Consider the following 11590-nt stretch of genomic DNA (forward strand, 5'->3'; position numbering starts at 1 on the left):
TAAGGGTGTGAAGTCACGTGAAAATTGAATCAGAGAGTAAAACTTTATATGCTTTTGTTTTAGGTTCCAAAGGGAAGTTTCTGGAAAGAGCTGAGTTGCAGTGAAGCTCAATGGAGCGCTATGTCGATCAGCTCTGCACCTTTAAGATGTCCTTAAGAGTGACCAATCGAACTGCCTCACTCAAAGTGCTGCCCGCCTTATTGACTTGAACACAGAATTAAGTATACCTTCAGTGTTTTTCAGGAGGTGCAGTTCCACTACTTCTGTGCCATATGCTTTTTATGTCTATTTATTACAGAGACCTCGGAGAAAAGACAAAACAAAAAACATGAAGTATGGCATTATAATCCAATAAGAGCATGGGACATCTGAAAGAATATCTTGCACCAAGAATATGAAATGTAGATTTTTGCACGCATTAGTAACACATTGTACATTATATACATAGTGTGAACTGTGAACAAATGAATCTGTTGCTTTGTCATAGATTTGTCTAGTTATGAACTAACTTGCACTGTCAGTACACTTTAGTTTAGTACTATGGTTAATCTGTGCTCAGGAAACAGCTCTGGACAGGGGAAAAAAACAAGAAGATTGTTTTCATAGCAATAATAGTTTAGAAACTCGGAACTGTATAGCACTGGGCTCTTTTTAGGTTAAATCCTGTGTAGTCATATATACTATTTATAGTATGTACTGTATATAGCAAGAAGTAAAAAAAAATAAGTCTTAAAGGATGTTTGTGATGATGCTGGACAAGAATGACTTCCCTTAAAAAAAGAAATCCCTTACCTTTTTTGATAACGCTTGATTATATGTTCTTTTTAATAAGGGCATTAACCCAGGGAATGTATTTAGGTCTAAATAACCTATAAACATGTACATGTGTATCTTTTTCTTTAGTTGTCAGTCATTTGGGGGGAAAAAATCTCTGGACAATTTATTATAATGTCTCCTAAACTATGACCAATGTTCTGGATTTCTGTCAGATTTGTCATGTTGAAGTTAAATGTTTTAGTTATTTATTCATAGTGTTAAGATTTGAAATGCAATGATGCCTTAACAAAATTGTTTTTTACATGAATTTTTATTATATTGTTAATAATGTTTATCATTGAAATGATTATGTATTGTGGATGTAAAGATGGTTTGATATTGCAGATTGCATAGGAAGTCAGAAAAAAAAAAACTCGCTGTAATTTTATTTGGCTTCATTTCAGTTTCCTTCATAAAAATAAGGTTGCCCTTTATGCAAAATATACTGTAATGCAGTGCCTTCCATGTGGCATCAGAAATAAATTTCCATCCATAAACCATTATTTTTGTTATTATTACTTATTCTAGTTATGATTTAAAATGAGAAACTTGAAATCATAGTTTGCTCTTTTTGTGTCTTGATGCCAATTTGCATGTTCAAATGGACTACGGTATACTGCTCATATTCCTGTAATGTACATTATAATGCAGAGATCACACATACACACACACATTCACTATTAGTGAGGACCATTTTCTATGGCCTAACCCAACCCCTACCCTTCACAGAAACGTGCAAAAACACTTGATTTATATAAACACATGTTTTGGCCGATTTATAAGCGATATGGTTGTCACAATATTTCACTATCATTACATTAGGCCCTCACAACGTCACAAGTATAGCCAAATTATGTAAGTTTGTATACACACACACACAAACAAACATGTTTTTAAATCATTATGTAGATGGTTTTATATTTAGCTAAGGATATGTTCTGTCCTCTAACCTTCCCAGAAAACTTTCTACATTTTTAAATTTTTATTCAAACATCATTTAGTAGCTACAATTTATAAGCTGTTTTTTTTTTTCTTGGAGCCTGATTAAACATCCCCACAATGTTCAACTTTTCAGGTTTTAGGCTACTATATTTGTAGGGGCATTTAGTCCCTACACACACTACTCGGTTTCGCTATCTTTTGTCTCTCTATAGGCATAATGGTTTTTATACTGTACAAACTGTATATTCGGTCCCCTTACACTAACCCTATCCCTATACCTACCCATCACACAAAACTTTCTGCATTTTTACATTTTCAAATGTAAAATTTAATATCCACTTCCCTCGTGGGGACCTCACAATTACCTTTTTTTTTTATTCACTGGCGCAGAAAGCGACCATATGGATAACCTTTTTCACAGCTATTCTCACACACACACACACACACACACACACACACACACACACACACACACACACACACACACACACACACACACACACACACACACACACACACACACACACACACACACACACACACACACACACACACACACACACACACACACACACACACACACACACACACACACACACACACACACACACACACACACACACACACACACACACACACACACTAGACGTCTGTAATAAATATAAATTGGGTTGTTGAAGGTTCAAAACAGTCTTGTAGCGGTTTCATTGGGCTGCACTGGAGGTGTGTCTGAAGTCAACGCCCTCATCAGACCCCTGCATGATGGGACTTTTATTCTGAAACATTGAACTTCCTGTCCGTCATTTTAGCTCTGTAGTACGTGTTGTTCCTAATCGCTATTGGACATCCCTGCGCCAGCTTGGAAAAATCGATTTCAACGACGTTTTTTCGGTGTTTTCCCGACTTCTTCAGCATATCAACAACAAATATTTAATTTAATAAACATGGACCAAATGGAAGACCCCGCTGGATCAGATAAACGAGCTAAAGAGCGGAAAAGGTTAGTTCTGTGTTGTAAACAACGGCCTGTTTACCAGCGCTCGGAAGCTCTAGTGTTTGGATTGCGGCAATTTAAACAGCACAGAAGCGAGATTAAATTATGTTTATCACATATATATGTCCAGAGAGCTGGATTAACGCAACTATGTGACATTTATTATATTACTATCAGCTGTTCATTGTTACACACGAGCTGTTGTGAACAGTTAGGTGATGTCATTTGACTGGAGTACAGCACATACTGTGAGGTCTTTTAATATTTGTATACTGTTGTTCATTTTGTATGCTTTCTGTGTGGTGATGGTTTACTGTCAAAGGTTCAGTTAAAAAGCATTTCAGTTCAGATTGTTTTTTTAGATAACCTAAAACCTTTTATTATGTTTTTTTAGTAACGTTAGTGCTATATGCATGCGTCAGGTTGTTTTGCTATGCTGCTGTCATTTATATGACTATAATAATAATAATAATAGACTATGATACACATTTCCCATAGGAGTGAATGCATTTTTATGACGCATCACTGGTTACATATTAACTGTTATGTTCTTTATAGGAGTTGAAGATGCCAAGCGAGGACTTCAGAGAGGACAAGCTTTCAACATCAGCACCGTCCATCACTTTGTCCCTCCCCTCATACCCTAAACATCACACACAGGTGAAAACACACCCTGGTTTCACATGCATGTTTTGTGCTTATAGACTGTTTAAATTCATAATTGGATTTGTAAAGTACTATAGAATAAACTACAATGTATATACTGATCATATTTGTCTATTTTTTTCCCTCCAGGCGCTGGTTTAGCCAGAGTCCTCACCCCTTATACTGTCTGACTCCAGCAGTTTCATCACAAGCATTTCGATGGGTGGTAATGAAGGAGGTGGAAGGGGAGGAGAGCGATGGAGCCTCTTCGGGGTGCGGCCCACCGTGCAGAAATCCCCCACTGACCCAGGATCAGAAACCAACACACCTGGCAAGAACCTGTTATATGTCTCTATTATTCTAGCTAAAAAAGGCCTAATAATAACTTCAGATTTGTTTGTTTTTTCCCTTTATGCTATATTTGGTTGGAATCAAGACTCGGCAGTTATGTGAAAATATTGAGAATGGATACCAAATTTTGGGGAATTCACAATAAGACAAGAAATGAAGTGTCCCTATGCTTTTTCAAAGATCAGAGTTATTGTCTCCCAAAAGGAAGAGCCAAATGCTGAACTGCCTGAAATGAGTCGTCAGTAATTTCAGTCTTAAAGGTCCCATGGCATGGCATTTTTCTATTATTTTATAATGTTTCCTGAGGTGTACTTATATTGTTAGTATGATTCATATTCATATGAATGATTCATAGTATCATAAAATGTCATAATTTAGAAATAAAAGGCATTTTTTCTAGGGATGCACCGATATGAACATTTTGGCCGATACCGATAACCGATAATTCTTAATATTTGAAAGCCGATAACCGATATATTGGCCGATAAATCTAAATACAAATTTTTATAAACTCTGAGAGCCTGATTACAAAAACAAAAGGCTCACCATTAAAAGCCATGTCCCAAACACTTCAACATAAATCAAACCTATACACTACAGTAGCCTATTTGAACCAGTGTGAGATTCCTTACCTTTTCAAATTAATTTTACACTCCTATGGCCAAATTTTTTTTTTTAACACTTTACAATAAGGTTTAATTTTTGTTAGTATTAGTTAACCAACAATGAATGAACAATACTTCAACAGGATTTATTAATTTTAGTTCATGTTAATCTCAACATATTCAGACCCAAAGTTGTGTCTTTTAACATTAGGTATGAACTGTGAATGGACTGTTACAAAACACAAACATTTTATTACTAAAAGAAACAAAGGTTATTGCTCTCTGTTTGTTCATGATAGTTAATGCATTAATAAAATGAGACCTTATTTGTAAAATGTTACCAAAAATTATATTGTCTAAAAAATAAAAATAATATACCTAAATAATGCAAACAAGTAATTGAACAGCATTACTTAGGCTGCATAATAAAGAATCAGAATGCAAGTGCATGAAATAACCTCCGCACAGACGATAAAGAAATGGTTTTAATCAAACCATATTGTTGATGGAAATGATACTAGAACATTAAAAGTGCTAATTATAAAAAATAATGCTTCTGTGTTTTTGGAAAAAAAATATGTTTAATATTACAGTAATAGTAAACATCTGTAATATTAGTCTAGTCTATTAGGAATAATGTTGCTGTTTGAGAGCGCGCTGAAGCTGGAGAGAATGAACGAACAACCATAAACTGAAGCGCTTAGAAGTTTAATTAACAACTAAACGCATCATATATGAGAACAATCAGATATTTATACAAAATAAATATAATATTACAACTTATATTAGCACAAAATCACGCATAGGTGAAGGGTTAGAACTCCTGTGGATGCTCTTCCCCTGTTTGAGAGCGTGCTGAAACTGAAGATGATCACCGGTACAGTGAAGCACTGCGGGTTATTGACTTAACCAAACACATCCTATATGACTTTAATCAGATGTTTATACTACAAAAACGTAATATTACGACTTACATATGCTTAAAATGACGCGAATGCACAAGCGAACTTGACTGTGCTGGTCAGAATGCGTTGTTGACGCTTCCCACAACAGCGCGCTGAAAAACAACTAAACCCAGAGAATTCACTACGTTTTATAACAGAAATATTCTCATTGCAGTGTTATGTATAGGACAGTCCCAGTAGTTATTAATGCTGTGCATTTCTGTTTGAAATGCGCGCGCCGGTACAATGAAGTGCTTTACTGCATCGTTAATTAACTCAACCAAACGCATCCTATATGGGATTATATAGGCCTACACAAAATAATACATATAATATTACAACTTACAATGGCACAAAAGGCTGTGAATGCACAAGCAAACTTGACTGTGCTCGTCATGAAGGTGTAACTCCGTGGGCGCGTGAAGCTAAAGACCGGTAGGCAATGAAGTGCTTTACTGCATCGTTTATTAACTCAACCAAACGCATCCTATATGATATTACATACACAGAATAATAATAAATATAATATTACAACTTACAATGGCACAAAAGGCTGTGAATGCACAAGCGAACTTGACTGTGCTCGTCATGAAGGTGTAACTCCGTGGGCGCGCTCTTCCCTCAACAAACGCGCTGAAACACAACGCTCTTTTACAGCCTATTCTATTCTCATTATCATTTTATGTAGATTATAGAAGACTTGCGCTGCACATGTTGCACATAACTGTATTTTCCTTTTCGAAGTGATTCCAAACATATTTAGAGCAATTCAAACCCATCATGGTGGACAGCGCGTCCGTCTCAGCTGAAGGAAATAATACATTATCTATCGGCTTGACTATATCGGTCAAATTTTCTTATTGGACCGATAACGATAACATCAAAAATAATCATTTATCGGCCGATAACGATATGTTGCCGATATATCGTGCATCCCTAATTTTTTCTATACTGATGTTTGCCCTGTGGGTGAATGCCCTGCTTCAAGAGGCGTGTCTGCTGTGAGACTTCAGTAAAAACGCCCACTGTTGTGATTGGCTGACATCTTTGCATTTTAAATGAGCGGAGGGGGCGTGGTTTAACAAGGTCTACGAGGCACGAGCAGGCACGAGCTGCTGCCAGAGAGACGGATGGACCTGAGTTCACTTCACATCAGTTCTGTCAGTCTCAGTTCAGTGCTGTTGTAGTTACAGCATATACTTCAGGTTATTAGTTTATTTCTAGTCGGAGGGACTGTCACTCATGTCAGAAAGTTAGTAACTTTAGTAAATTATGGATCGCGCTGACTGGAGACGCGAACAGTTTAGAACGATTCAGTCCGATTTGGTGAACTGATTCGGTTCACTAAAAAGAACCGGTTCAATAGAATGATTCGTTCCCGAACCGGACATCACGGAGACAGAGCGATTGCTAACAAAGTTATTTATAGTAACTTATGAGTTATGAGAGCGCTGTCTGTCAGCGCGAGTTTATTGTGTTTGTATCTGAGAGTTCTGAATAAACACGAGTCCCAGTCACGTCAAGTCCGTCTTCATCATTATTACCAACTTTGTAACACATGCAAAGTACCATTACAGCTGTCGAGATGAACGAGTTACGAGTAAGTGTTGATAATAGCATTACTTTTAGACATGTTCCTATCATATGAAAAGCCTCAGTGACGCGCATTGAGTACACAGCGCAAACAAAGACACAACAGCAGTAATCGAATGTAATCCAGTTTATTTGGGGAAAGCTGGCTAGCCTAGCCTAGCCGGATACGCTCACGCTTACCCCCCTTCTGCTTAATCTCGCGCCGCGTAAGGCGCCTCCGCTGTGGACCAGATGCAGTACTGGGGGTCGGGGATGTTGATGGCCCACCGGAGCTTCGGCGTGTGTGAGGTTTATCTGTAAAGATGTGGCTCTCTATGTTGAGCAGAAACGACTGTATGCACATTTTAGAACAGATAGACGCGACGAGGACGTACAAAAACACTGACTCACAAGATAGAAAACACGAAAACACCGTTCTGTCGAGAGAGAAAGAAGCCGCAGTGTGTGCACGAATAATAAATAATTAGCTACACATAAGAAATCACTGATCACAGATCAGAAGGAACTGAAAAAAGACTTCTGTTTTCATTTGTACATCCAAACACTGAGAAACTGCCAGCGTTCACTCGTTCACAACCCATGATCTCTCGAGCGTTTGCATGGGCGTGCCAGATTCTCTGGGCGGAGGAAAGGGAGGTAACCGTTCCTGCTTGGACGTCAAACCAGGAGACTTCAGGATTGGCTAGTCTGGCCTGTCATTTTCTCAAAGGCAGAGAAAGACAGCCAGAACTCGGGTTTACACCGATCAACATTTCTATCCACTTGGGGACAATATTCAGGCTAGGGGAACTCATATTAATGTTGAAAAACCTCATAAAATGAAAATTTCATGCCATGGGACCTTTAAGGCTGATTTATACTTCTGCACCGTAGCTACGTCGTAGGCTGTGTGTTGCACGCGTAGCCTACGACGTACCCTGACGCGCACCTCTCCAAAAATGTAACAACGTGTCAATTCTACGTGGACCACGATCGCTGCGATTGGTCTGCCAGAACCCCTCCCTCTGGTCAATAAATAAATAAAAAAATCTGTGATAGGAGTGTGCGTGTCCAGAAATGGGATGATAGTTTCATCCTTACATCTGCTATATAACACAATATTTTGTAGTCCAGAGATTCTTTATGTTAGTAATAAATACATAGATCCGCTGAGTATAGTTGATTTATTTTCTCATTAAAAGCAAATATGTTAATCAGTGATTGTATATCAAGAACGGAAACACATTAGGGTGCATTTCGTTTTGTGATTTCAACGAAACGAATAGTCTCCGTAACAGCAATCGATTGAAGCACTATCTGTGCACGAGCCACTGATACTGAAAACAGCGGCCACCAGCACTCTGCATGATTTCCAAAAACGCATTCCAGCGCCAGATCACTTCTTATTTACCTTTACTAATCAACTAGAGATGCTGCTGCTACTCCGACCATGTACACAACAAGCTGCTTCTTCTTCGGCTTTTGTCTTGATATTGTGGGATATGCCGGTGGAGACTGCCCACTAGCGGTCTGCATGTGTAATTGCACATTGACACGGACAACAACGCAGAAGTATAAATGAAAACCGACGTGTAACTTGCGGCGTAGGTCCGACGCAGAAGTATAAATCAGCCTTTACTTCCTGCTCAAGCCTATGTAGGTTTGTTATACGTTTGCATAATTCCAACCTATTGTCTTCATTGGCTGCTCGCAAACAACGTCTACTTTGGCCCGCCCTCAAACACTGTAGCTACATTTTAGACTGGAAGAGTTTGGTTCGTGTTTTCTGTACTGCAAACGCGAATCCTTTTTACATGAACTTCCCCAGGCTCGTGCTTGAATTGATACGCAGCATGACATCATGACTTTGTGTAAACATACACGCCACTTTCTAAAAGCCAAATGGCGTGTTATCTGTACGCATTTTGAGCTATCCGCGTGTATGTCTACGCTGTGTGATTCCGCGTGTATGTTTACGCCCAAACGAACCTTCATCTCTGCGTGTATGTCTACGCCGTGTGATTCCGCATGTATGTCTACGCCGTGTGATTCCGCATGTATGTCTACGCCGTGTGATTCCGCATGTATGTCTACGCCGTGTGATTCCGCATGTATGTCTACGCCGTGTGATTCCGCATGTATGTCTACGCCGTGTGATTCCGCATGTATGTCTACGCCGTGTGATTCCGCATGTATGTCTACGCCGTGTGATTCCGCATGTATGTCTACGCCGTGTGATTCCGTATGTATGTATGTCTACGCCGTGTGATTCCGTATGTATGTATGTCTACGCCGTGTGATTCCGTATGTATGTATGTCTACGCCGTGTGATTCCGTATGTATGTATGTCTACGCCGTGTGATTCCGCGTGTATGTCTACGCCGTGTGATTCCGCATATATGTCTACGCCGTGTGATTCCGTATGTATGTCTACGCCGTGTGATTCTGCATGTATCTCTACGGCGTGTGATTCCGCGTGTATGTCTACGCCGTGTGATTCCGCGTGTATGTCTACGCCGTGTGATTCCGCGTGTATGTCTACGCCGTGTGATTCCGCGTGTGTGATTCCGCGTGTATGTCTACGCCGTGTGATTCCGCGTGTATGTCTACGGCGTGTGATTCCGCATGTATGTCTACGCCGTGTGATTCCGCGTGTATGTCTACGCCGTGTGATTCCGCGTGTATGTGTACGCCCAAACGAACCTTCATCTCTGCGTGTATGTGTACGCTGTATGATTTCGCATTTATGTCAACGCCGTGTGATTTCGCATTTATATCAACGCCGTGTGATTTCGCATGTATGTCTACGCCGTGTGATTCCGCATGTATGTCTACGCCGTGTGATTCCACGTGTATGTCTACGCCCTGTGATTCCGCGTGTATGTCTACGCCGTGTGATTCCGCGTGTATGTCTACGCCGTGTGATTCCGCGTGTATGTCTACGCCGTGTGATTCCGCGTGTATGTCTACGCCGTGTGATTCCGCGTGTATGTCTACGCCGTGTGATTCCGCGTGTATGTCTACGCCGTGTGATTCCGCGTGTATGTGTACGCCCAAACGAACCTTCATCTCTGCGTGTATGTCTACGGCATGTGATTCCGCGTGTATGTCTACGTCGTGTGATTCCGCGTGTATGTCTACGTCGTGTGATTCCGCGTGTATGTCTACCCCGTGTGATTCCGCGTGTATGTTTACGCTATGTGATTCCGCGTGAATGTAAATGGATTTATAAACTTACCAAATGATGTTTTTTTGAAAATGTAAAAATGCATAATGTTTCTTGTGACGGGTGTGTGTGTGTGTGTGTGTGTGTGTGTGTGTGTGTGTGTGTGAGTGAGTGATGGGTAGGTTTAGGGGTAGGGGGATAGAATGAAACGGTGTTGATAAACATGCTAAAAAGTGATTATGCGTCTTGATAGCACGCCAAAATGGCATACGAATTTGCGTGGCAAACATACGCCATTTCATGAGATCAGTCTGTGATACGGTAAAACAGATGCCATTGTTGCGGTTTGTATCACTGAACTTCAGATATGGTAACGAGCGTTTTATTTTCAAAACGTGCTGTAAGCGGTAGGGTAGACCAATCACAACAGACTGGGCCATCTGGCCAAACAGAGCAGAGTTGGCTCTCAGAAAGGCGGATTTAGAGAGACCGAATCCTTTCTCAGAGTGAGAAAAGAGTAGCCTGACAAGCCAGACGCATCAAGATGTTGGGTCTGGGAACACACCATTGGCAGGGGCGGGATAAACGGTTGTCTTTCAAATTCCCTCTGCACGCAATAGGATAGCGCTACAACCAACCAGAGCAACGATGAAGGTGAAGCGGAGCTAATTGATAGATTAAACTTTCGCCGTATCCGGTCGGCAAAACACATCTTCCTTTCTTAAGAATAACTTCAGTGCCATTCTTTGTTCTTTCCTCAAAGAAAAGCTTGATTCAAGTCTTCCAGAGTCGCGGCCAAAGCCGATTCAAAAGACCGCTGTTCGCCAGCTTCTTTGTTTACGAGTAGCACGCAGAACCGTTGCAACTCTACTGTCATTATGTTATGCCCGCCCACCGACTCTATACACGATGTGATTGGCCCGACCAGAGTTTGGTTTTTCCAGCTTGCAAGCCAACGGAGAGTTGCTAGACGACCCTGGCTGCAAATTACATTTGGTGCGTCTAGATTTCTAGGCTGAGAAAAGAGCTGATGCTGTATTGTATATTATGAGACTCCAGAACAAAATTAGGAACTTTTAATATAGCATAATATAGGAGCCTAAATGTAAATGTTTTTTATGACTACAGGGGGATTCACACTGCAGTCGTACTTTGGGATTCAGAAGTCCAATACAATGGATGCCATAAAGACCAAGATAAACCTCACTGTTGAAGATCCTGCCAATTTCAACTCTCCCAAGATTGAGATGGGTGGCGAGGAGGCAAAGAAAACATCCTCTCACAGACTGAGACACCGAGACATGAACATTCTCACTCCCTCCGGCTTCTGAACTCCAAGTCCTCGACTCTCTTAATCTTCCTCGCCTTTTGTACACGCATTCTAGCACAAATTGACAGATCTGCCACCTGCCATTTTATGGTCTCTTGTGAGTAACCAACACACACAAACATATCCCGTTTCCCTGTATGACTTTAATAGGATTTCCCTTTAAATTAGATAAGAGACAGAATCTCTTACATTAGTGCCAAGCATCAATGATAGTTGTTTTTATTT

General features: G+C 40.4%; 2 protein-coding genes across 2 annotated transcripts in view; both read left to right on the forward strand.

Moving 5' to 3' along the window:
* Positions 1-1318, forward strand: part of adam19b (ADAM metallopeptidase domain 19b) — a 43998-nt gene extending 42680 nt beyond the window's left edge. The window contains exon 23 of the mRNA XM_079838228.1: positions 64-1318. Within this exon, the coding sequence (XP_079694354.1) occupies positions 64-94 (31 nt within the window). The 3' untranslated portion in view covers positions 95-1318. The remainder of the gene's footprint in view (positions 1-63) is intronic.
* Positions 1319-2419: 1101 nt separating this feature from the next.
* Positions 2420-11590, forward strand: LOC307140185 (putative monooxygenase p33MONOX). The gene is made up of 4 exons (XM_079839479.1): positions 2420-2758; positions 3311-3412; positions 3548-3728; positions 11164-11590. Exons 3-4 carry the CDS (start codon positions 3617-3619, stop codon positions 11364-11366), a joined length of 315 nt encoding a protein of 104 aa, XP_079695605.1. The 5' UTR covers positions 2420-2758; positions 3311-3412; positions 3548-3616; the 3' UTR covers positions 11367-11590.

This window comes from Gobio gobio (assembly GCF_949357685.1).
Source record: "Gobio gobio genome assembly, chromosome: 16".
NCBI lineage: Eukaryota > Metazoa > Chordata > Actinopteri > Cypriniformes > Gobionidae > Gobio > Gobio gobio.

Excerpts from the sequence above, each read along its gene's own strand:
- LOC307140185 (XM_079839479.1), top strand. The coding sequence starts at position 3,617 with ATGGGTGGTAATGAAGGAGGTGGAAGGGGAGGAGAGCGATGGAGCCTC. Across the intron at positions 3,729-11,163 it reads ATCAGAAACCAACACACCTG|GGGGATTCACACTGCAGTCG; the intron begins GCAAGAACCTGT and ends TTATGACTACAG.